The 22,074-nt window shown below is 50.8% G+C and overlaps 1 protein-coding gene across 1 annotated transcript in view; it reads left to right on the forward strand.

The window, feature by feature from the left end:
• Positions 1 to 572: 572 nt before the first annotated feature.
• SHANK3 (SH3 and multiple ankyrin repeat domains 3) overlaps positions 573 to 22,074 on the forward strand; it is a 346,038-nt gene continuing 324,536 nt past the window's right edge. The window contains exon 1 of the mRNA XM_032196507.1: positions 573 to 827. Coding sequence (XP_032052398.1) covers positions 573 to 827 — 255 coding nt within the window. The remainder of the gene's footprint in view (positions 828 to 22,074) is intronic.

Consider the following 22,074-nt stretch of genomic DNA (forward strand, 5'->3'; position numbering starts at 1 on the left):
GAGATGGGGATTCCCATTTAGGGTGGGGGGTAGTCTTATGCAAGATCCTTGGCATGAAGATCTATGTTGGGGGGTGTCCCCATGAGGTCCCTGCAATGGAGCTACCTCTGTGGGGATGTGTCTGCAAGATTCCTGAGTGGTGGGTTGGGGTTTCCCCGGTACAAGTGTTCTTTAATAGGTCCCCGAGGGGGTGCCTGTGTGGAGCTTGGGGCACTTCTGCAAGGTCCCTGACACAAGGATTATTGTTGGGGGTGTCCCCACATGATTCCTGCATTGATGGGGTTGGTTCCCCAGGGAGGGCTTCGAGATGGGACTCCTTGTGTAGGGTGGGTGGGGGTCCCTGCATGGGGTGCCTGTGTTTGGTGACGGGGTCCCCTCTGGGATCCCTGTCGGGGAACCCACGAGGTCCCTTTGCGGAGGTTGGATGTGCTCTGCTGGAGGGTCCATGGGTGGTGGGGGGGCGCGAGGTCCCTCCGGGGGTGCCCTCGCGGTCCCCGCCGGCCGCGCTCACCGCTTGTCTCCCGCAGGGCCCCCGGTGCCGGTGCCGGCCGCCCCGCCGCGCCGCACGGAGCATGCCTCTGAGCCCCGCCGGCAGCAAGCATGAGAGCCCGGAGTCGCCGCCGCCAGAGCCGCCGCCGCCGCCGGAGCGACAGCCCCGCGCCGCCGCCGGGGAGCCGGGCGCCGGCCTGCGGGAGGAGACGCGGCTCGACCCGGCCCGGGGCCCCGGCGGGCCCCGCTCCCCCAAGCTGGCGGCCCCGGCGCGCATGGAGGAGCCCGCGCCCGGCGCCATCGTCGTCCGCATCGGCATCCCCGACCTCCAGCAGACGGTGAGTGCGCGCCCGGCCCCGACCCGCGCCCCGACCGGCCCCGGCCCCGGCCCGGCCCCGACCCCCAGCCCAGCGCCCACCGGCGAGAGCCGCCGCCTCCGCGCCCCGGCGCCGCCCGGCACCGCCCGGCAAACTTCGCTATGCCGCGGGCGGGGGCTTGGCCGGCCACGGCTCCGGCAGGACGGCTCCCCGTGGCCCGGCTCCCCGCCGCCCCTGCTCCCGGTGCCCCGCAGAGCCCCCGCTCCCGGTGTCCCGCGGCGGGACTGCGGCGCTGCCTTTCGGGGCCCATCCCCGCCGGGGCGCTCCGGAGCGCCCGGGGCCGGTAGCGCAGCGGGGCCAGGCTGCGCTGTGCCGCCTGCCCGGGCATGGGGGCACCGGGGCTGGGGGCAGAGCGGGGCACAGCGCGGGAGGCTTCAGCACCGGCACCGGTACCTGTACCGGCACCAGCTCCAGAACCAGCTCTGGCTCTGGCACCGCTACTGGCTGGGCACCGCGGGAGCGTGGAGCTGCAGCGCAGTGCTGGGAAAGGTGATGGCTGCTGGTGAGCCAGCGGTGTGGGCAATGTGCGTGTGCGGCGGGGCTGCAAGCCAGGTGTGAGTGTGCACGAGTGGCGAATGGACGTAGACATGACCGCAGCATGTTTCAGGTGTCCAGCTTGGGTGCAGTGCAGTGTGGTGTGTGCTGGGTGCCCCAGTGTGGGGACAACGGTGCAGTGGTGATGGTGCCGCAGGCAGGACATGTGCCTGTTGCCTGCCAGGAGCTGATGTGTGGCACAGGAGGGCACTGGGCATCGTGGCATGTCAGCTGGGGAGGCTGTGAAGTGGAGCAGCACATGGGGCACAGGCAGTAGTTGGCACACAGTGCATTTGGTGTCTGGCAGGCAGTGTGCCATGGGGGGTGGCTGTGACTGACCAGGGTGTTGGGGTCACCTGGGGGCAAGTGCTTGGAAGCTGAGTCTGGTCATGGCAGGAAGAAAGTTCACTGAAGGACTTCAATATCACTGGCTCTGATGAAGGATGCTTATTAGGGTGCTGTGCAGAAAGCAGTAGCTTGCCTGGGGAGGGATGGGTTGGGAGGTGCAGGGAGCCCGAGCTCAGGGATGAGGTGCTGTGGGCAGGAGAAAGATGTCTTTGGGGATGAGGCTGTGGCTGGTAAGGAGGCAGAGGGGACTGGGGCAAGCAGAGCATTGCTGCATGTGTGTGCAGGTTACTAAGGGATGTGAGACTGCTCCTGTTTGGTGGGGAGAGTCCCCTTTTGGAGAGCAGTGAGGGGGTCCTGTCTGGAGCTGGAGGGGCAGCGGCAGGGGCCAAGAAGCTCATGAGAGAATGGTGGTGCTGTGGCTGGGGCCAAGTTGCTGACACATTTGGCAGCACAGGCTCACAGGCACTGAGGGGTGGCAGAGGCAGGTGAGGCCACTGCTTGTAGTGTCGAATCTGCTCTGGAGGGGAGAGCCCTTGTGCTATGGGAGGGCTTCACTCTGCTTGCTACTTCCTCAGCCTTGCTGCAGCTGTGAGCAAGGCTGTCAGCGACATGAAGTTTGCCTCTTCCCTTCTCCACCATGTTAGCCCTGACACATCAGGACTTAGTACTTTGGCTCCATCCCCCCCATTCCCTAGCAGATGCAAGGACCCAGGTCCCATGCTGCTCCAGCCCTCACTGCAGATCTCGTTGATGCAGCGTGGGACAGAGCCTGAGGACTGTCAGTGAGGACACACTCTGCAGTTTGCAGTGGTGTCCACCTCTCCACTTCTCTGTTTATTGGGCACAGCTCCATACTTCCCTTCCCCGTCTTGTTTTGTTTTATGAGTGTGTGTGTATGTTGGAAAGAGCTATGATGCTGGAGTCAGTATGATGGTATGCCATAGCACTCTACCCCTTGCTCCTTACAAGTCCTCCTGTGCAATCGGGATGGTTGCAGTGCCAAGGCGAGGCAGCTCTGCTGTGCCAGACCCAAGATCACCCGATGCTGTGGAGGGAGTGGGTCATTTCACGAAAAGCAGAGCATCTTTGCATGTATACATTTGCATGTAGGAATTTCCCTCGCAGATTTCCCTTACCATTGGGACAGATGTCTGTCAGAGAGCTGATGAGAGAAAACATTTCTGAGCAGGGGGATGGGAGTCAGCAGAGCAGGAGCCCCTGAGGACACCTGTGTGCTGCCAGGGTCTTGGTCTGGGGGCTTGGGACATTGCTCTCTGGGATGGTGGAGCCTCACAGAGACATGGGGCAGGGCCTGCTGGGTGCAGATGGCAACATGCAGTGCTGGCATCCTGGCCAGCACAGTTCTGTGCTCCAGCATGGCAGTGCAAGCTCCAGGAGCTCACGAGCCAGCTGCCTGACCAGCCCTGCCCCAGGAGCCTGGCCAGGGCTGCCACCCATGGAGCTGCAAGCGCTGGGTTTCATGGATTTGGTGGGAGGCAGAGGCTGTGCTGTGTCACCGCTGTCCCAGCAGGCAGTGGATGCGGTTTGGACTATGAACTGGCAGGCTTGCTGCAGAGCAGAGACAGCCCTGCACTGCACTGCCCTGGGGAGCAGGCAGGGAGGTGCGACCCTGCAGGCTCAGTGAGGCCAACCAGACACCCCTGCTGTGCCCTGCAGATGGCTCCCATGTCATCACCAGCCCTGGGCTGGTGTCAGGGCTGGTGTCAGGGCAATCAGGGCCCTGTCAAGGGCTGTTACATTTACAGCTCAGGTGAGGGCTGCCATCCCAAATAGAAACTGCCTGCTTTGCAGGCTCCTCCTCTGGGCTAGCTGAGGTACCTTCACTTAAAAGAAAAGTGGCAGGAAAGACCTGGTTGGCGTAACACTATGTGTCCCTAAAAGCTGTATAGTGTCCAGTGACTGGCCCTGCACTTCCCTTCACTCCTGCATATGCCCATGCATGAGCTGTCTGATCTGGGCGCTTGCAGTGATTATTTCTCCAGGCTTGCTCCTCGCCTGCAAGGTGACATCCAAGCACATCGGGGCTGATCATGGTGAAAAGAGATGAGCGGAAAATGAGAGATTTGTGTCTCCAAGAAGCTCACAAGAGAAGTGCTCTGGAGTTATGTGCATTTTTTGTCACCTCCTCCCCTTTTATAGGGTTCATGGCTGTTCCCAGCTGGAAAGCAGCAGTGGCCCCACAGCCCCTCCTTAGCTGCTGTCCCATTTGGGTCATACTCCTCCCCATGGTTGGAGGGTGCTGCACTGGCACTCTGCAGCTCACGCTCCTCCTGGTCATGAGAGGGCATTGCCACATGCTTTGTCTCCTGGCTTGGCCTCTCTCCAGGTCTCTGTGGTGCATGTGGTCAGTCAGTGGCGGTTCCTGACCTGGGTGCAGCAGCAATGTTGTGTACCCTGGCAATGCTACAGCAAAGGAAGATGAGACCTGAGGTGCAGGCGTCTTCTCACAGATGTCCTTCCCCAGCTTGCTGTGTTCCGCCTGCCTGGCTCTACTGTGGCACGGCCCTCCCTGCAGGCCTGGGTGCCAGCTGGCAGGGAGGCTAGCACCAGCCCTGTGTAGGTTTGCAGGGGGTCATTGTTTGCATCCCTGAAGGACCTTGCAGCCTGGATGTAGAAACCAGGGCTTGGTGTAAGGAGAGGGGAGGGTGTCCTGCAGGCTGGGATGGGACACAGGATTTTGGTGGCACCTCTGGGAGGGGCAGCCAAGGACTGACCCTATAAAGGGGCCACTTCTGACCTCCTCTGACCTCCATCTCCTCCCTGGACCTCTACAGAGGCTGAGTTACACTGAGCCATGGGGCATTGGGGATCAACCAGAAAGGAGAGGTTTCCTTCCTTGGTTACTCGGGAGAGGGCAAATATGAGAAGGATAGGATGCTAGCAGGGATCACTGGTCTCTGCAGGACCATGGTGCTGACAGCAGGCTTGTGTGACAAAGGGGCTTTGCTGACTGACCTCCAGGCCTGAACACTCCAAGGTGACCCCATAGCCTCCTCGCACAGGAGCTTCTGGGCATGGGGTCTGGTGTGGCAGCCACAGCCTGTGGCTGATGAGCCATGGGCTTTTCAATAACAAGCTCTGCTCTAAGGTGGGGATTGTCTCTTTCAGGATCTTCAGTGCACAGCTTTTCAGTATCAAGTCAGACTCTATTAGCTGCCATTGTACTTCAGCCGGACAAAGTGCACTTTATAAAGTTCACATCTCTTGTCAAGGATGGAGCCTACAGGTGGACTTTTAGACAGTGAAGTGGCTGACTTTTCAAGTCAAGCTTCCCAGCTTTCTTGGATTCATCTCCAATCCTCTTTTAGGTTCCTTTGCAACTCTATCACAATTGTTATTTGGCTGAAAACCTTTGAATTCACTGTTAGTGGTTTCCATTGTTAGGTGCAAATCTCCACCTGAGGTGGCGCTCTGGAAAAGTACTCTCTTCAGGCACATTGCTGTTTACTCCTAATGATGGGTCAGCACTTCAAGTTAAATAGTCTGAGCAAGCTGCACTAGCTCTGGGCTTGAGGAAGAGAGGTTAAGCTGCCCTATAACCATACAAACAGCTGGAGAAATGGACCCTGGGGGACAGGAGAGTCAGGACACTTTGCAAGATGTTCTCTGACTCTGCACAGACACAACCAGCTGCAGAGAGCAGGTAGTGATGTGGCAGAGGGAAAGGTCCTCCTGCAGTACAGAAACCAGGGGAGCTGCACTGGGATGGAAAGGGAGAACATCTTAATTACTAAAAGGAGACTCCCCCTGTTGCAGTGCAGAAGAAGCTGGTGGCATTCCCTGACATGCAGGAGAAGAACTCTGCTAGAGCTATAAACAGGCAATAAACCCCTCAGTGTGCTGACTGACAGAGTTTGCAAATGGCCCTGCTTTCTAAAGGGCAAAGATGCCACAGGGAGTTGCAAGCTTCCCAAATTCTGTGGATATGGGACAGCCCTGCAAATGTCAGGATGATGGGCTGCTGGGAATGTGGGAGAGGATGGTGCTCAGCACTGCCGACACCAGTGTTACTGCTCTGGGGAATGCCTGGGGCCCTGGTCAGGAGCTGCATGGTGCCCTGCAGCTTTGGCCATGTTGTGTGCTGCAGGAAGGTCCTATGTCCTGCCCCTGGCAGGCAGCTTGCTGCTTTGCTGGGTATTTTTCATGGTGCCTCAAATTTCCAATCCGCTGTTCTTCTCTGTGTGGCAGCTGAGGCCCTCATGGCAAGTTTCTCAGGAAGGGAAGGTTCTGCAGGATGGGAGCATCTTGTTGCTTCAGGTTTGTGTCCTCGCCCCTTTCCCACCCTTCCCACTATCAGTTTCCAAAGGACTTCCTAGCTTTGAGTTTCAGGGTCCCCAGTGCTGGGGGTTGAGTTCTTTGAGAAATGTCTCCCTCCTGCCCACCTCCTGATGGGTTCACCATGATGGGACCTTGGCTTCTGATCCTCCGCCCACTGGGCTGTGGGTGCCATGATCCTGCAAGCAGGCTTTGGGCACAGCAGCTGTGATGGGGGTGGCCAGTCTGATGGTACCCCTGGGGCAAGTGAATCCAGGTTATCTCATGTCACTGGCCTGACAGCAGGTAGCAAGAACAATTAATGCGGGGGCTCATGCTGAAGCATAGCCTGTGAGATGCTTGAGTGCCTGTTCCCTGTGGAAGGAAGTCCTGTAGGTGCCCAGGCAGCAGGGTCTGACATGTCCTTGCTGTGCTGGCATCTGTCCTGCAGGAGGGCTCATGCCTCGTGCAGGGCTTTGTGATATGTCAGGGACTGATGAGGAAAGGTCCCACAATAAAGAGCAGAAGGTGGCCTTGGAGATGTGGTGTCACCCAGCTCCATTTGTAAGAGGCTGTTTGACAGGACAGGTGTCTCTTTTCTGTGGAATGAAGTTGCTCGTTCTCCTCCATGGCTGCAGAGGAGGCTCTGCTCTGGTCCCACTTCGCAATTGCTCTATACTCAGGATAATATTTTCTGGCTTGTTATCTCCTTGATGCAAATGAGGGAAGAGCCTGAAAAACTGCACAAAACATTGATTCTTCTGCTAAGCCAAGGGAAACCAAGGGATAAATTTTCCTGTTATAAAAGAGAGAGAGACATTTTCCTGAACTTCTGCTTAGCCAAGACTGATGGCAAGAAGGAAGACTGTGAAGAGGTGGTGTGGTGGGCCATTTGTTTGAGGTTTTATGTGAATTCACTGTGCCAGGAGCATGTGAGAGCGAATGCAGGCCATCCTGCAAGCATCACCAGCTGTGTTTCCACAGCCTGGTGAGGCAGGGATGTGGTGGCCCTGAGCTGTGGCTGGTTGAGCCGCCCACCACCCGACAGCAGCAAGGGACTTTGCAGCCCTGCCTGTGCCCGCAGGGAGGTTTGCTGCAGCCCTGCAGGGTGCGGTGCAGGGGCTGTGGGCACCTTTGCTATGGTCTGGACACTGCAGAGGGGCCATGTGACAAGGGACACTGGTTCTGACCAGGTGGTTTGCGAAGCAGGGTTGTTGTGTCTTAAATAAATGGCCTTTTCTGTAGAATATGCCACTTGCTTCCTAAAAGAAAAGCAGAGGGATGGCAGGGGATGCAGGAAATACCAGTGGACACATTTGAGTCAGGGACTGCCACCACTCCACTGCTGCGTGCCATGTCACCTAGCGATTGCCTGTGGCACAGGTTGGACTAAGAGAGGTAGGTGAAGAGGTGCGGCCAGTTTCCCCAAACTGGCATGACAGCTACGGATGGACATTCAGCAGTTCGTGTGCAGTGGCTGTGGGGGCCATGGCAGTGCTGTGCTGGTGTGCACAGCAGCAGACCTGCCTGCAGCCTGCTCCAGTGTCCTGGACAAGCGTGTTCCCTCCTTGTGCTGATTCCCTGCAGCTACCTGCAGGTGCCACATGCTAAGTGATGTGGTGCCAGCTGCAGGTGTTCAGAAGGAAGAACTGCTGAGTTTGTGGAAGAAATTGGTACATAAAGGATGAATGAAACCACTCTTAACGCTTGTTGTGGGTTAGTCTCGTAGTCCCCAGTCCAATAGTGAAAATCATAGTGAAAATCTACTGGCATGTGTACATTATATAAACTACTGCCCTAAATCCATGTTGCTCCTGGTGTGTTGTCAGGTGTTGTCAGGACAATAAAGGCTTCCTGGGTCCAAGCTGGCAGGGGTCTAGGGCGGCATTGTGCTCTGGGGCATCCCAGTCCCCTGCAAAGCACTCCTAGAACCAGGGCTATAGCAGTTAAAGTACAGACTTGGGTAGATCTGCTCTATATGCAATGTGATATGAATCCACGCAGGGTACCACTCAGTTGGAAAGAATCCTTCCTCACCATCAGCTGCTGCTGCACAGGAAAATGCAAAAGGCTTCAGCCACATCCAAGGAGAAGGAAGAACTGCCTGGTTGGTGATGCAGTCTTTGAGCAACAGTGTGCAGTGGTGTAATTAAGGACTGCATGGTGCTGTGCTCACGAGGTGGCAGAGCCAACACAGTCCACATGCAGTGAATGCCAGTGGACAGCTTGGCTAGCAAGTGCTACTGTCCTTGCCAGCACCAGAGACCATCTCCTGGTGGTCTGACACTTGTTGGGATGCTCAGGATGTTGCCAGCTGCCTGTTGAGTGCTATTCCTCTGTGGGGCTGTGACTGGGGAGCAGCCCTGCCCGAGGGGGAGCAGCCATGCTCACAGCATGGAGTGGGTGGGCAGGGGCAAGCAGGGTGCTGCAACCCAGTGGAGTTTATTAGACCCACAGGAGTGTATGGCTGCTGCCCTGGTTCCATGTGCTGTCGAGGGGATGAAGACAACCCCAGCATTTTGCTGTCCCAGTGCACACCTCCAGGTGCTGTCCTGCTTCCTGCTCAGCTGTGGTGGGGTGGTACAGCGTGAGAGTGGTACAGCGTGCAGGTTGCAGCAGTGTCTGGCATGGAGTTCCACATGCTCGTGGTCCGTGCTGTGATGGTGCTTCACCCCATGGACCCACTTCATATGGGCAGGGAACTGATATGTTTTGTGATGATTCCTGAGATAGTAATTTATTTGGAGTTTGATAACCAGGAGAGCTCCCTTCCTCCTTTAACCCTGCTCTTTGTGAGCTGCTGGTGCACACGGGTGCTGGCCCTTGCATTGGCAGGGGGTGTAAGCATGGGCAAAGCAATGAGGAGGCTGATGTGCAAGGCCCTGAGGATCTTTTAAAATTGGTAGAGCTTCTCCTCCTCATCTGCTTGCTCCTGCATTCATCCTGTGGCTGCTTATACTCCAGGAACAGCCATTTCAACTCAGCTTTTGGCTGCGTATTGCTCTGTGGGAGAGAGTGGTGGAGACCCAGGATAAAATTATCCAAAACACCTACAAGATTTATGAGATTATAATCTATTTTTTAACGAGACAGAAGCATGCTCAAGCTGATTTTTTTTTCTTTTTTCCTGAAATAGATGTGAATTGCAGGTCTGTATCATTAAAACATGTTTGAAAACCATACTGATTGCCCTAGTATTGTGGTAGGAGTGCTTTGGATGTAAGTGCCAACCTCCTCTGGGGGCCCATAATACAGAAATAATCCTTGAAAAGTGCAGAAGTCCTCCAGCAGTCATCCAAGTCCCCTCTGTCTGTGGTGTGCACTGGTGCTGGTTGTTGGAAGGTGCCAACAACCAGGATGGTTGGGTACATCCTGCGGGAAAGTGTGTTCTGCTGCTGCCACTGGGCAGTGCTGGCTACCCCCTGTATGTCCAGTTGCTACCATTGTTGTCCATACAATGCGAAAAGGCACAGGTTTTCCACAACCATAGAACTGTAGAACATCTTGGATTGGAAGGGACCTTAAAGATCATCTAGTTCCAGCCCCCCTGCCATAGGCAGGGATGCCATCCACCAGATCAGGTTGCCCAGGGCCTTGTCCAACCTGGTCTTGAACACCTCCAGGGATGGGGCATCCACAACTTCTCTGGGCAGCCTGTTACAGTGCCTCACCATTTACATTTTCACTGGAAGCAGGGAAAACTTGTTCCAAGGAATCACAGCTCAGCACATCGCATAAAAAATGTATATGTAGAGATAAAAGCCGCTTGCAGAAGAGTGGTACTTAGGAAGTGGCTAACTATCAGAGAGCTGAAGCTTATTGAAATAGCTCAGAAAAATCTGGAGGAATGGCAGTGTTCAGCTGATGAGGCTTCCACCTGGAGATTTCCAAGGGTTTTTCTTCTCCATTGTGTGCTGGGAACTCTCTTTCTTTCCCTTTTTAAATCATGTTAAAACCAGACCAAGGAGCTGCTGTAGGTTAAAATAACATTCTTCCTCCACTGGCTCTAGCCTGCAACAGATTTCCATCGTCAGGTCCATGTGCACTATTGGAGCCGAGGGAGGAGATGGCAGCAGCATTTTTGACTTTGACAAGTCTGCAAACTGTGTCCTTGGTGCAGAAAGTCCCTTCTCTGTCTTCTGGATGGTGTTCAGTTGGGTCTGGTGTATTGCCACTGTCAGAAACAGCGACAGCTCCTTCTAGCCCCCCAGTCGCTTTTGCTGCCCAGAGCTATGGGGCAGGTGTGGGGGCCAGGATGCGTGCGGCTGTGCTCAGGTCTTCATGCTGGCTGTGCAGCACCAGCAACGCCGTGTGAGCTCTTGGCAGCACGGATGGCATCGGCCGTGTGCTAATTAGCTATTTAAATATATACCCACCCACACCACACTCTATTTAGGTCCTTACTTGCTGTCACAAAGCAGGGATAAAAAGCACAAAATCAGGTTTGAGCATTGTAGATTCTCCCAGGTCATTTTTAACTGAAATAATGAAAAGGTCTTTCTTGACCTGAAAGGGACAACTCCCATCCCCTGAAGGGCTGAGGATTTATCTCGTGTGTCCCAAGGCCTCACAGGAGCCCTTTGCTGCGGTTTTCTTTGTGGTGTGGAGCTGGTGGAGATGGTCTGTGCATTGGCTGCTTTCGGCAGCTGATTGTCAGAGATGGAGAAGGAGAGGAAGAGAGGGCAAGGAAAGCAGGGCTGGCACTGCATCTGCTCCTGCCAGAGGGGTGAGAGTGTAGGCGGCCCTGGGCAGGAGTGTGGCCACCAGCCATGCAATGTGACCACACCAGCCCCTGGCTCCTGGGCTCACAAGCTCATCTCCTCTGCCCTGTGCCTCGCTTCTCACTCCTCTCCCAATACCATGCAGCACCCAAAAATTCTTGTTTCCTTGCTCCATCTCGGCTATGTGAGCAGTGCAGGAAAAAAAAAAAAAAAAAAAAAAAGCTGAATTTTGATGTTGCAAAGGGAAGATCTGGAGGTCAGGAAGTGACCTCCTGGATGGCCTAAACCTGCACTTAAAACTTTGATCCTTGGCCAAAGCATCTGCTTTCTGCTGTTGTAAAAATCTCTAGATGTCAGTAGTCATATTGGATTTTCAACCCTTTTATGGAAGAATCAAACCACTTATGTACATGCTTTGAGATGCTTTTTGATTACAAGCTGCACATTGTTTTCCATAGGAACCCAGCTTCTTTCAGATCGGATTAATAGTGCTCAATGAATGAGACAGCTGTTCAGCTTTTATTAATCTTTCTTATTCACTCTGCAGCCCTATGCTTCACTCACTGTATGCTGCTGAATGCTGCACCAAACATGACATATTTTGAAATCTCCTTGTAGCTTTTTTTTTGCATTTATTTTCCTAACACAAACATGAAAGCATTCTGCTAGTATCCAGACAGTAGGATTTACAGAGTGGACTGGGATTATCAGTGTAACAAACCATAAGGTTTTGTCCAGTGTTCTGTTATACCATGCTGAGTAGCTTGGGGTTTGCTATGGCATCGCAGCTGGCCAGCACATCTTCCAGTGCAGTGCTTGTGTGAGACAAGGAGCCCACCTGCTCCCTTGGGATGTGCCAGTTTTCTCCAGGCACCAAGGGGAATGGGGAGCAGACAGGTGCTGGCCAATGTTGTACAATCATTAATATGGGTTGCATACCTCAGCAAGAGCACTGTGCTTCAGGCTGCAGTTTAGTAGTTAATACTAAACCCGTTGGCCTGGGCTGCTGGAGCTGACCTTGGAGCCTGCACGGGGAGCAGGGCAGAGTGCAGGTCCCTGTCCTGTGGGGCCACCCCTACTTTGCCCATTGGGACGTCCAGTGCAGTGGTGCCTGGGTGTAATGGGAAGGGGAGAAGTGGACCTGGGATGGGGTCAGCAGAGCCTGAAGTGGGGACTGCTGGCTGTGCTGCTGCAAGGGAAGCCGGCAGCCAGACTTCGCCTGCCCACAGGGACAGGCTGCGGGACAGTGGCTCATTTCCTCTGGCTGCTGCAGCTAGACAGTCCCCAAGCGAGGTTCCCGACCCACAGGGCTGTCAGCCAGTGCACATCAAAGGAGGTTTCTCAGAGAAGTCCTTAGCTGAGCGTATGAAACTAGTTTACTTACTAAACCAACCTTAACCATAAATCAGTGACCGTGTTTTATTCCTCCCGGCTCATGCAGCTGGATCAGTTCACATGGGAGCAGATCCAAAAGTGAGGAACCAGGTGGAGGTTTAGCAAGCAGAGGAGAACTTGCTTTTTTCCTCTAATCCAGAAATAAAAGTCCCTTTCAAGGGGGTGAGACCTACCAGCACTGAGATCTTGATGAATGTGAAGAAACAGTTCATTTAAGTAACTACAGATAAAAGTCCCTTTTTATGGCCATTGTTTGTAAGTGCAAAGGATATTTTGGTTACTTTCTGGCATTTCCAATGAATCCGCTACAGGTAGTGTAGGGTAGCTTGTTTAATTTGTTAGTACTCAGAAATATTTTAAAATGCTAAATGAATATTTTATTGCCAGTTTTTACCATAGGCCACTTTGATTTAAATCACAAGTAAAAAATTACTCATCCTCTATTAAGTAAGAAAAATGCTTCTCACTCTTTTCTAAAATATTAGGATAAAATTAAAAAAAAAAAAAAGAATGTATACTTTACATTGTAATTGCTTAAATAGATGCATAGAGTTACCATGTATCTACTTAGGAAGAAGCACTTCTGGTTGTAAAGTCTATATTAAATCGCAAATTAATCTAATGTAATGGCTATGAATTGATCTGACTCAGCTTTTCTTTAGGAAAATGGCTAAGGACAAAATGCAGAACAACATCAGACTCATTTATTTATAACCAGATTTTCTGCCAGCTGATTTATCATGGTTAAAATCGGTGATCACTTTGACTTAAATCAATCTACTTTACTTTATTATGTGTGTGGAGGGAGATTTTTGCCTGAAGCAGGAGAGCTTTGGGTCACTGCTTTGTGTCTGTGGCTGTGGTTGGTTATTTTGGGGGCTGGGAAATTTAGCTGCCGAGCGTTGTGCAACACCCTTTGGGACACTGTGGGTGAATTATTTGATGAGTTGTTTTGAGTAAATGCAATTTATTTGCATAAAACTCTTGAAACTTGATTTAAAGAAAGCCATGTAAATATGCATCCATTCACTAGAGCTACGAACTCAGCCCTTCTATCAGCAGGGAAGCAGTAAGCATTCCCTGTATCTTGTTCTGCAAACATTTCATGGCCCTGATGGAGGGCAGTGGGGAAAGGGGAGCCTTCTCTAGGAGCAAAGGGGCATGCCAGGCTGTGTGGCCGGGTAAGTGCAGGCCCCTTGCTCTTGTGAAGCCAGCTGGCTATGGTGCAAAGCCTTCATCCTGTGTTTTGTCCTCAGTGGCAGGTGTGGCTAGTGCAAGTGTGGTGAGGGCTGGTGGGTGCTGCGGTAGCTGGGCTGGCTCCCCCTATGACAGCCCCCATGCCATGGGTGTCCAAACCTCTGCTGCAGTGGCTGGAGAAGGATATGGGCCATGCAGAGTTGGGCAGGCACAAGGTGAGTACCCTTGTCCCATCGCTTGCAGGGCAGCTCAGCAGAGCCAGTGGCATCCCTGGTGCTCCCCAACTATCTCTGCCATGCCAGTGGTTGCTGCTCAGATCCAGTCTTCCTCTCCAGTTAACTGCATCTCCCAGAATTGTTCAGAAAAGGTTTAAACACTGAAGTTACTAGCAAGACATGTGCCTCCACCTTGTACCCTACATTCTGAGTTTGAGTCCTTCCCTTCAGTCAGAATGGGACTTACAGGTGGGAACGGTGCTGGTGGCATCCCAGCACAGCTGTGGGCTGATGCACTAGCAGTCCTCGTGTAACAATGCCACTACTGCACAGCAAGGAGGAGGAGAGGACAAGGCAGGTGACTGGATCTCTTAGTACTGAGCATCACTGGTCACTGTGACACCCATTTATTCCATTTCACCATGGGAGGATGTTGGGGCATGGGTGAAATGTTTTACTGGAACTGGGCATCCACATCTCATTCCTGTCTTCACTGATGCTCTTTAGCTATCAGAGAGCTTTTTTGTCAATGGGTCAATAGTGGTTGCCTTACCCGAAGGTTTAGGATGTGCCCTTCACCATTAAAGAGCTGGTGCCAAAAGCAGTGTTAAGCATCATCAGTGCAAGAGCTGAGGCAAAGAGTCACAGCTCCTCCCCGGAGGCAAAGAAACAGTGATGGTGGAGATGTTTCACAGTGGAGAGATTTCATTCTTGCATATTAGGATCACTCTGGGGTCTCCTACACCCTTGGATAATTTGGTGATGCTCCTCCCCATTCCTGTCCAACACCAAAGACAGCTTTGTGGAAGACAAGATTATTTATCTGGCTGCTCCTTTCCCAGCTCCCCACAGATAGGCTGTGAAAGCCTTTGCTGCTGGAGCAAGGCTGGAGGTGGGGAGGTGCAAGCGCTGCAGCCTGAGGGGCTGGGACAGGTTTTAGCAAGGGGCTTGACACAGCACGAGCCGCACCCCGCTCACAGACCAGCTGCACTGGCAGAAGTAGAAATGTTCTCACTGTTGCTTCTTCTGCTTAACAAGAGAAAAACTCCTTTCCTGCTATGTCTCTGCCTTTGGTCTGTTTGGCAACTGCTGCTTTGCTGGCTCCCTTTCCCACATCTTTGCTTTCTGGGCAGAATGTGCCTGGAGAAGGAGCAGCTACCATGGCCCATGGGCTGATGCTGGGAGGCGTGGTGGGGCTGCTGGGGCTGGGGCTCGAGGCAAGGAGACTCAATGGGCTGGAAGGCTATGATGCCTATGTACATTCTAGTGAAATGCATGAAGGAAAACTTGGAGCAAGCAAGTCACTGAGGATACAACAGGTACATTTAGCCTGGACTAAACTGTCAAAGTAGGGATTTCTTTTGTCTTTCTGAGCTCTGTCCCCTGAACAGTTGCACACTTGTAGTTGCCAGAGGTTTTGCAGCTTGAAGGTTCAGCCACAGCTTCATGCTGGGAGCTGAGGGTTTGTTCACATCGGACACAGAGCAGGGCAGATTTCATGGATCCTCAGAGGTAAAGTGCTTGCAGAGCACCCTGCGCTGGGAGCATGATCCTGCTTGGGCATGTGATGAGGAACTCAGGAACAGGCACAAGCTTGCACTGTCTACTTTTGGAAAGAAGACAAGAGGGCAGCCTTCCCTCTCTCCTTGCCTGTGCTTAGAGGGCAAAGTGAACATAATTGAGCCATAATTCACGGTTACTGGTAAGAAAGCATGGGCCACAGTATGAGAAGCGGTATTGGAGCTTTATATTACAGCTATCTCCAAGGGAGATTATTTTTATTAAAATCTGGGTTGATGGAAAATTCTGAGATTAGCTTCATTTTTAATGTATAGTTCTTTGTGGATCAGCCCCAAAAAAGTCTTCCTGCTGTCTCCAGCTGTCGAGCTGTGTTCCTATTCCCAGAAGCATTGTGACCAGACACCCAGTGTGCTGAAGATGCCCAGTTCTAAATGAATGTCCAAAGTTATTTGTCAGCATTTCCAAGAAAAGTGGATATGAAATCTTAGGTGAAGAAAAACCCCACAAATTGTTGGGAGATTACAGTAAAAATTTACAGTAAAAATGATCAATGCTGCAGACCATTCCCCAAACCTCTGCCACTTCTATTTGCATGCAAGGAAAATGTACGCATCTGGCAGTATGAGCAGAGGAAGGGTGTCTGCCTGGAGGGATTTGTCACCACGCCGTGGGACTGGCAGGGAAGCACCCCACCGCAGGGAGCGCAGCCCCCTTCCCACGTGTCTGTTCTCCTTCCTGCAGCAGCAACCCCTGACTGAGCCCTCTGTATGCCTCCAAGCAGCCCAGCTCTGTCCTGCTGTGGCAATGTGGTGCCCAGTGGCTGCCACTGGGCCAGTGCCACTGGGCAGTGGGAGCAGCTGCTCCAGGGGGGGTATCTGGTGCTGACATGCATGCCTGCATGGGGGCTTGGTCATAATGGTGGAAGAATCCCACATGACTTGTGTCTGCCAGCACAGACATCAGACACATTCACGGGGGATGCGCATCATCCCGTCTGGGCCAAGAGATGCTCTTTTAGCAGAATTGGTGTGAACTGTTGCACAGGGAAAGGCTGACGCCAGTGTATTCCCCTGCCTGACAGCACTGAGGTTTGCAAAGGAGTCCCATGGGAGAGACCAGGGCCGGCTGTGCAAGGTGCCATTGGAAGGACAGCTTCTGCAGACGCAGCCTTAGGGACAATACCAAGGAGCTGTAAAGAGGTGGATGGCTGCCTCAGGGCATGGGATCCTGCTGCAGGCAGCCAACAGGAGTTGGGCATGGACTCACCAGCACAGGGCTGACTGCAGGGTGTGTGCTGCTGATCAGATCTGCCAATGAAATCTGCTGTGTGTCCCTGCCTGCACCTGGCCAGGGTGGAGACTTGTGCCTGGTCGGGATGCTGGCACTGACCTTGAACCCTCCGTGGTCCTTCTGGTGGCACTCAGGAGCAAGCAGCAATTGCTCCCATACCTCGGATCCCTGGGAGGTTCAATCACCCAGCAGTGCTGGAGGACTTGGTGCTCCCAGTCACAAGCTGGAGCCATGCTGTGTCTCTGCTGCTGCTGCTGCCTCCGGCCAGCATGCCTGAGCGTGCTCTGTCTCTCAGCACTGGCATGGTGCCTGTGGGGACCTCAAGAGTATCCCTAAATTTTTAAAGCACATCTGAAAAATTTCCTGATATGCTCTCATACTTAGGGTTTTTCTCTGTTAATGGCTTGGTGTTGGCTGTTGATGACTGGAACTGCTAATGGATTCCTTCTAGGTTCATCTGAGCATATGTGTAGAGCAAATGGGGACTGGAGTTTGCTGCCCTTGGACCAGTTCCCTGGTCCCACTCACCATCTGAAAACACTGCACCCATGGGAGGGAGCACAGGGACGCCCTCTCTCCTATCAGATTGGCTCACCCCACTGTGCAACCTCAGCTCCTTCTGTGCTGTTCATCCCCTCCCTTGCTGCCCTGATTGAATTGTAATAATAAATTTACACAGTAAAAATTTCATAAAGTACATGGTGTTACAGCTCTTTGTTGCCCACATTTCCCAGAGATTCGGTGTAGCACATTAGGGCATGCTGCTCATTTTCTGACTACAGTTTTATCAGGTGTGGTTGAGGTGACTTAAGGTGTTTTCTACCAGGGTTCTGGGGGAAGACAGGGATCCCTGCATGCAGCCAGCACTCTGTCCACAGGCTGGCTCCAAATCCACCACCCTACCGTGCTATCGACACCTTCCCTCTGGTTCTAAATTGATTTCTTGCTGTCCCCTGCATTTCTCAAGCTGTGGTTAGAGTTTGTGAATCATATACCTTAAAATGAATATTCACACAGGTGCTGAAGGAACATAATTGAAATTAATTCTCTCTTTGTGTCATGTGGGGACTGAACACAGCAGAAGTTAACAAAAAAGGCTTTAAGAGGGAGGAATTGGATGACATCATCTACAGCAACACAAATGAGTTTGTTGCCCAACACCATGCTGACTATCTGTCAAGGTTTTATGCATTTAGTTAGCATATTTTCAGTGTTGTACAAGGGTGTATGGTTGGACAGACTGTGCAAGTCAGTTGGGTGAAGGTCTTTCCTGCTGTAGAGGTGGGATTTTGTCAATGGGCAGAGTTCAGCAGTACGTTATAATTGCAAATCTGTAGATGTTCAAACTTTGATTCACCAAATCTCTCATAGAGGCTGGTTCTAGATTGTGTTTCCTGCTTTTTCTCCAGCTCTTATTGTGCCTTGTCCCAGATATTTTTATGGCAACACAGGCTTTTTCTAGAACTTTGATCCACTTCTCTACTGTCTCCTTATTGTCACAGACAAAAGAGGGTTGTGAAGCAGCATTATCCTTTGTTAAACATGTTAATAATCATTTATGGGGAAAAAAACTGTTAATATATAGAAAAAGTGGACAAAGCGTTCCCAGCCTGAAGAGCGACTGGTGGGCCTGAAACACAGCTCACTTTTCTTAGCTGTGTCAAATGATTTAGCAAAGGAGAGAATCTCTTGCTTTTACCTGGACTGTCAGTCCATAAAAGAGTAGGATTGCTCTAGGAGATGTTCTTCCTCACTGTGGTGTCTAGCCATACAGCTGTGGAGCTCCAGCTGTGAGTGAGTTGTAAGTGTGAAAATCCAGTTTGTTCATTTGCTGTAGCCGTGGTGTCAGGATGGTGCCTGTATGCATGCCCAGGACATGTGAACTGCCTGTTGTTCCTCAGTGGTCCCAGGTGTCCCACAGCATCTTCTGCACCCCTGCAACCATGGGATGGCTTAAGAGCAGGTGCTCTCCAAACCTTAACCAGTACTGCCAACTCCTGGGGGGCTGTGCTTGCAGAGACCACGGAGGATTTGTTCTCAACATAGTTTATGAAGATTTCTCATCTGTTAAGGAATGCTGTTGTTTTTGTTCATCCAAATCCGCTTCATATATGAAGCAAGCTCAGAGCTAGAACCAGAGGTTTATGCTAGGAGACAAAAATCTTAAATCCTAAATTACAAATGGAGCAGTGCAGTTACAAAAGAAATAACAGAGCACAGACAGAGTGCATCTTGCATTTGCTGGTTTTTTTTTTTCCTTATAGATACAGTCAGCTAAGTTTTCTGCCTAGCAGTATTCTGCCTCCAAGTTACTTACATGAGCACCCTCTGATGCAGAAAACTTAGTATCTGATTTATCCATTTTTTCTCAGTTAGCTTATAAGTATACAAAATTTCAGAGTTTGTCCTACACCCATTCTTTACTGATGGTGGGACCTAATGATATTGTTACCTTGCATTTAGTAGTGTTTCCTTGAAGAGAATCCCAACAGAAGCATGTTTGGGAGAAAGCATCTCTGAACATAAGAGCTTCTCCTGCTTCATCTCCCACCCTCTTATTTCTTTTTTCAGAGTCCCTGGGAATAGATCCATAAACTTGTAATTTGCAGATTACATATTAAAATGTTTTTGGCATTGTTTTCAGTTTAGCTTTCAGTTTCCTAGCAGTTTGTGAAGATTTGGTATTACGTGATATTACATACTGTTAGACCCAGGGACAGTGCCTCAGATTTGCTTTGCCTCAGAGCAGCATTCCCTTCTCAGGGATTCACAAAATGAGATTTTATCTTTCATTTAACTGGGGCTTGTTCAATTAAATAGTAGGGTGAGTAACAAGGGCCCCAGGTGCCCTGGAAAGGTGACTGAGGATGAACAGTGGGCTGCTGTGCTTCTCATGGCTGGGACCCTGGGGGAGGAGGTAACTCACCTGTGTCTCCTTGCTTTGCTGTTGTCTGTAGGTTAGTGCCCGGTGCGCTGTGCCAATAAGCACACAGAGTTGAAATCCACATGAAGGTCTTTTAATTAAATAATTAATTTTATAACTCTGCAGAATCAGGTGCTTGGAAATCTCTCACAAAGCAAGCACACCTCTGTCTCGAGTCACTGTCATTTATACACAGCAAACTTGTGAGAACTCTCTCGTTGGCTCCTTTTGATTGGCTATTACAGCTCACCTAGCTTATCTCTACTGAGCTTGCGCATTACAGAGGAACAGTGTGTGTGGGGGGGACACTACACCAAATCCCACATTTGTATAGATTAGCATTTTTATGAGTGTGATTTTAATATGTTAATGACCCCCTAATGAACAAAAGGTTACTATAGGTCAGTCTGGAGCTGTTTTTCTCCTTTTGTTTATTACCTTACCTTCTTGTTTATCCCTTACCTTTCTTGCTTCTGCTAGCTCAAGGCTACCTGTCTCTTTTTTTTTCAGCTAAAAGACTACACAAGCTACAGGTCTCCCTATTTTCTTCAAGGTTTTCTTGTTGTTTTTCCCAGCTTTGGGACTACACTGTCAGTACCCTGCCAGCACCTGGGGCTATGGACTAAGGAAGTTCTGCCAGGAAGGAAAACAGGATGGCTCACCACAACCCTGAAAAACAGGGTTAAATGCAAGTTGTTGGGTGCCTTTTAGTCCCTGTTGCTGGCTCACATTTGTGCTTAGTGAAGAGTCAAGCAAGATTTGAGATTTTCCATTGCTTTGAGACGGGACCTATATACAGTCAGTGTAAGTGCTCTGGTCTGGGCTCATTCTGAGCCCAGTGTGATCCCAAGGGTTTCCATTGGACAGACACAGAGCTGATAGTTGCTCCGATAGTGAATAAAATATGGAACTGAAGAGTAAGCACTTGCTGCTGGTAATTGAGTCCAAGGGGCCCTACTAATTTTTCCTGTAGCTTTGCAAGAACCCTAATTGGTCATACTGGCTTATGGATGCATAATTGTTAGAGATGCTGATACTTATTTATGATAATAGCCAGGATCTCATTTGTGATTAGAGAGTCGATATGCTAGGTGTTGTATAAACACATGCAAAGACAAATTTTCCAGCCTGTAAATGTTCTTCTTATTTCTATTTCTCTTTCCTGGTTAAAGGTACATTTCAGTATATTGCTTTTTCCACAGTTTGCATTAAAAAGGATGTGTGGGAACATTGCTCTACTTTTACTAATAGAACTATAAATTATTTATCTTAGTGAGTGTACAACACTGTAGCGATCCATTAAAGTTATTGTTGTGTTTAATATTTTTTTTATTAATCTTTTCTTCTGTCAATCACTTCAGATTAACTAAGTATGAGCTGTTTTCTAAATTATTTTATTTTATTTTATTTTATTTTATTTTATTTTATTTTATTTTATTTTATTTTATTTTATTTTATTTTATTTTATATACCAAAGTGTCCTAAAATTAATGCATCATCTTAAATGCATTTAATTATGTTGTAGTATGAAGTAATGCCTTTGCAATGTGGCTCAAAATCCCAGAACCATAACAATTAAAGGATCCAGTAAGCATTTTTCTAGCATAACTTGTCACACTGATATTTATTCTTAGTCCAGTCTAACTCAAATGTTCCAAGAAAGCAGGTTATTTGCTTACATGGAAGATCAGAGTACACTTTGTTATCCCTGGCTGCTGAGAAAGTGGTATTTTCTGATGCTGTCTTTTTTTCATCACCCACTGTCTGCTTGACGTTTTAGTGTGGTACTAGCCACTGTGCCATGTTACTATGGGAAATTTCTACAGCAGTGAATGCATTGCATTTCTCAATTCAACTTCTGGCTAAGGAGTTGACCTGGGTTCTCTGGTCCAGCATAACAAGCTGCATGCAACTTACATCAGAGAGAATTAAGTGTAGGGCGCTCTGTTTGGATCTCCTTCCAACTTGTACCCTTTCCTGGGATAACCTGGAAAAGCCCCTCTGTCCCATTTATCCAAAAAGCTGGAGCTGGGCGTTGAGCTGCCCTTGCACATTGGTAGGATCTGCTGTCCCACTGCTCAACGCTCGTGGCTTGAGCTGCCCAAGGTGACCTTAAGGGTTCATGTGCTTGAGCTGCAGATAACTTTCCTGTGGCTGCCCATGGGCTGATGCCAGTGCCACGCTTGCTGGTCTCTGGAGAGGGATTTCTGCGTTCTCAGCTGCCATAGCCACCATGCAATTGTTGCTGCAGAAGGAAGCCATCTAGGTCCTCTAGGGCTTACTCTGGGCACATGCAGAGCTCCTGCAGGAGGGCCCTGTCTGTCCTTGTGCATCTGGGGTAGGGATGCCAGGTTGTACTTTTTTTCAGAAAGAACAGCAAAACAGATGAAGCTGGGAAATGGGGAGCAAAAGGGCTCCATGATACCTTCTTGGGCATTAGATACTTTGGCATCCAGACCATCTGGCAAGACAAATTGGAGTAGCCCTGAATGTTCCCTTCTTTGCACAGAGCAGGAAGTTCAGCTCTAAGGGCTGGATCCCAGTCCTGGAGCCACTTCCCCATAGCACAGCAGTGCCTGCTGACAGCATGGGGCTGCATGTCTAGAGGTGGCCTCCACCCCTCCCCTCTGTCCTTGCTTCATGCTGAGGCTCTGAGTACCTCCTTCCACTTGGGCAGAGTGGGAGGTGTGTCCTGCTCCCCTGCCCTCAGATGAGAGGGGAACAAGGTACCTGCAAAGGACCCTTCGCTTTGATTGTGCCCACTGGGGTGTGGCAGGTTATCATAAAAT

This window comes from Aythya fuligula, chromosome 1, assembly GCF_009819795.1.
Source record: "Aythya fuligula isolate bAytFul2 chromosome 1, bAytFul2.pri, whole genome shotgun sequence".
NCBI lineage: Eukaryota > Metazoa > Chordata > Aves > Anseriformes > Anatidae > Aythya > Aythya fuligula.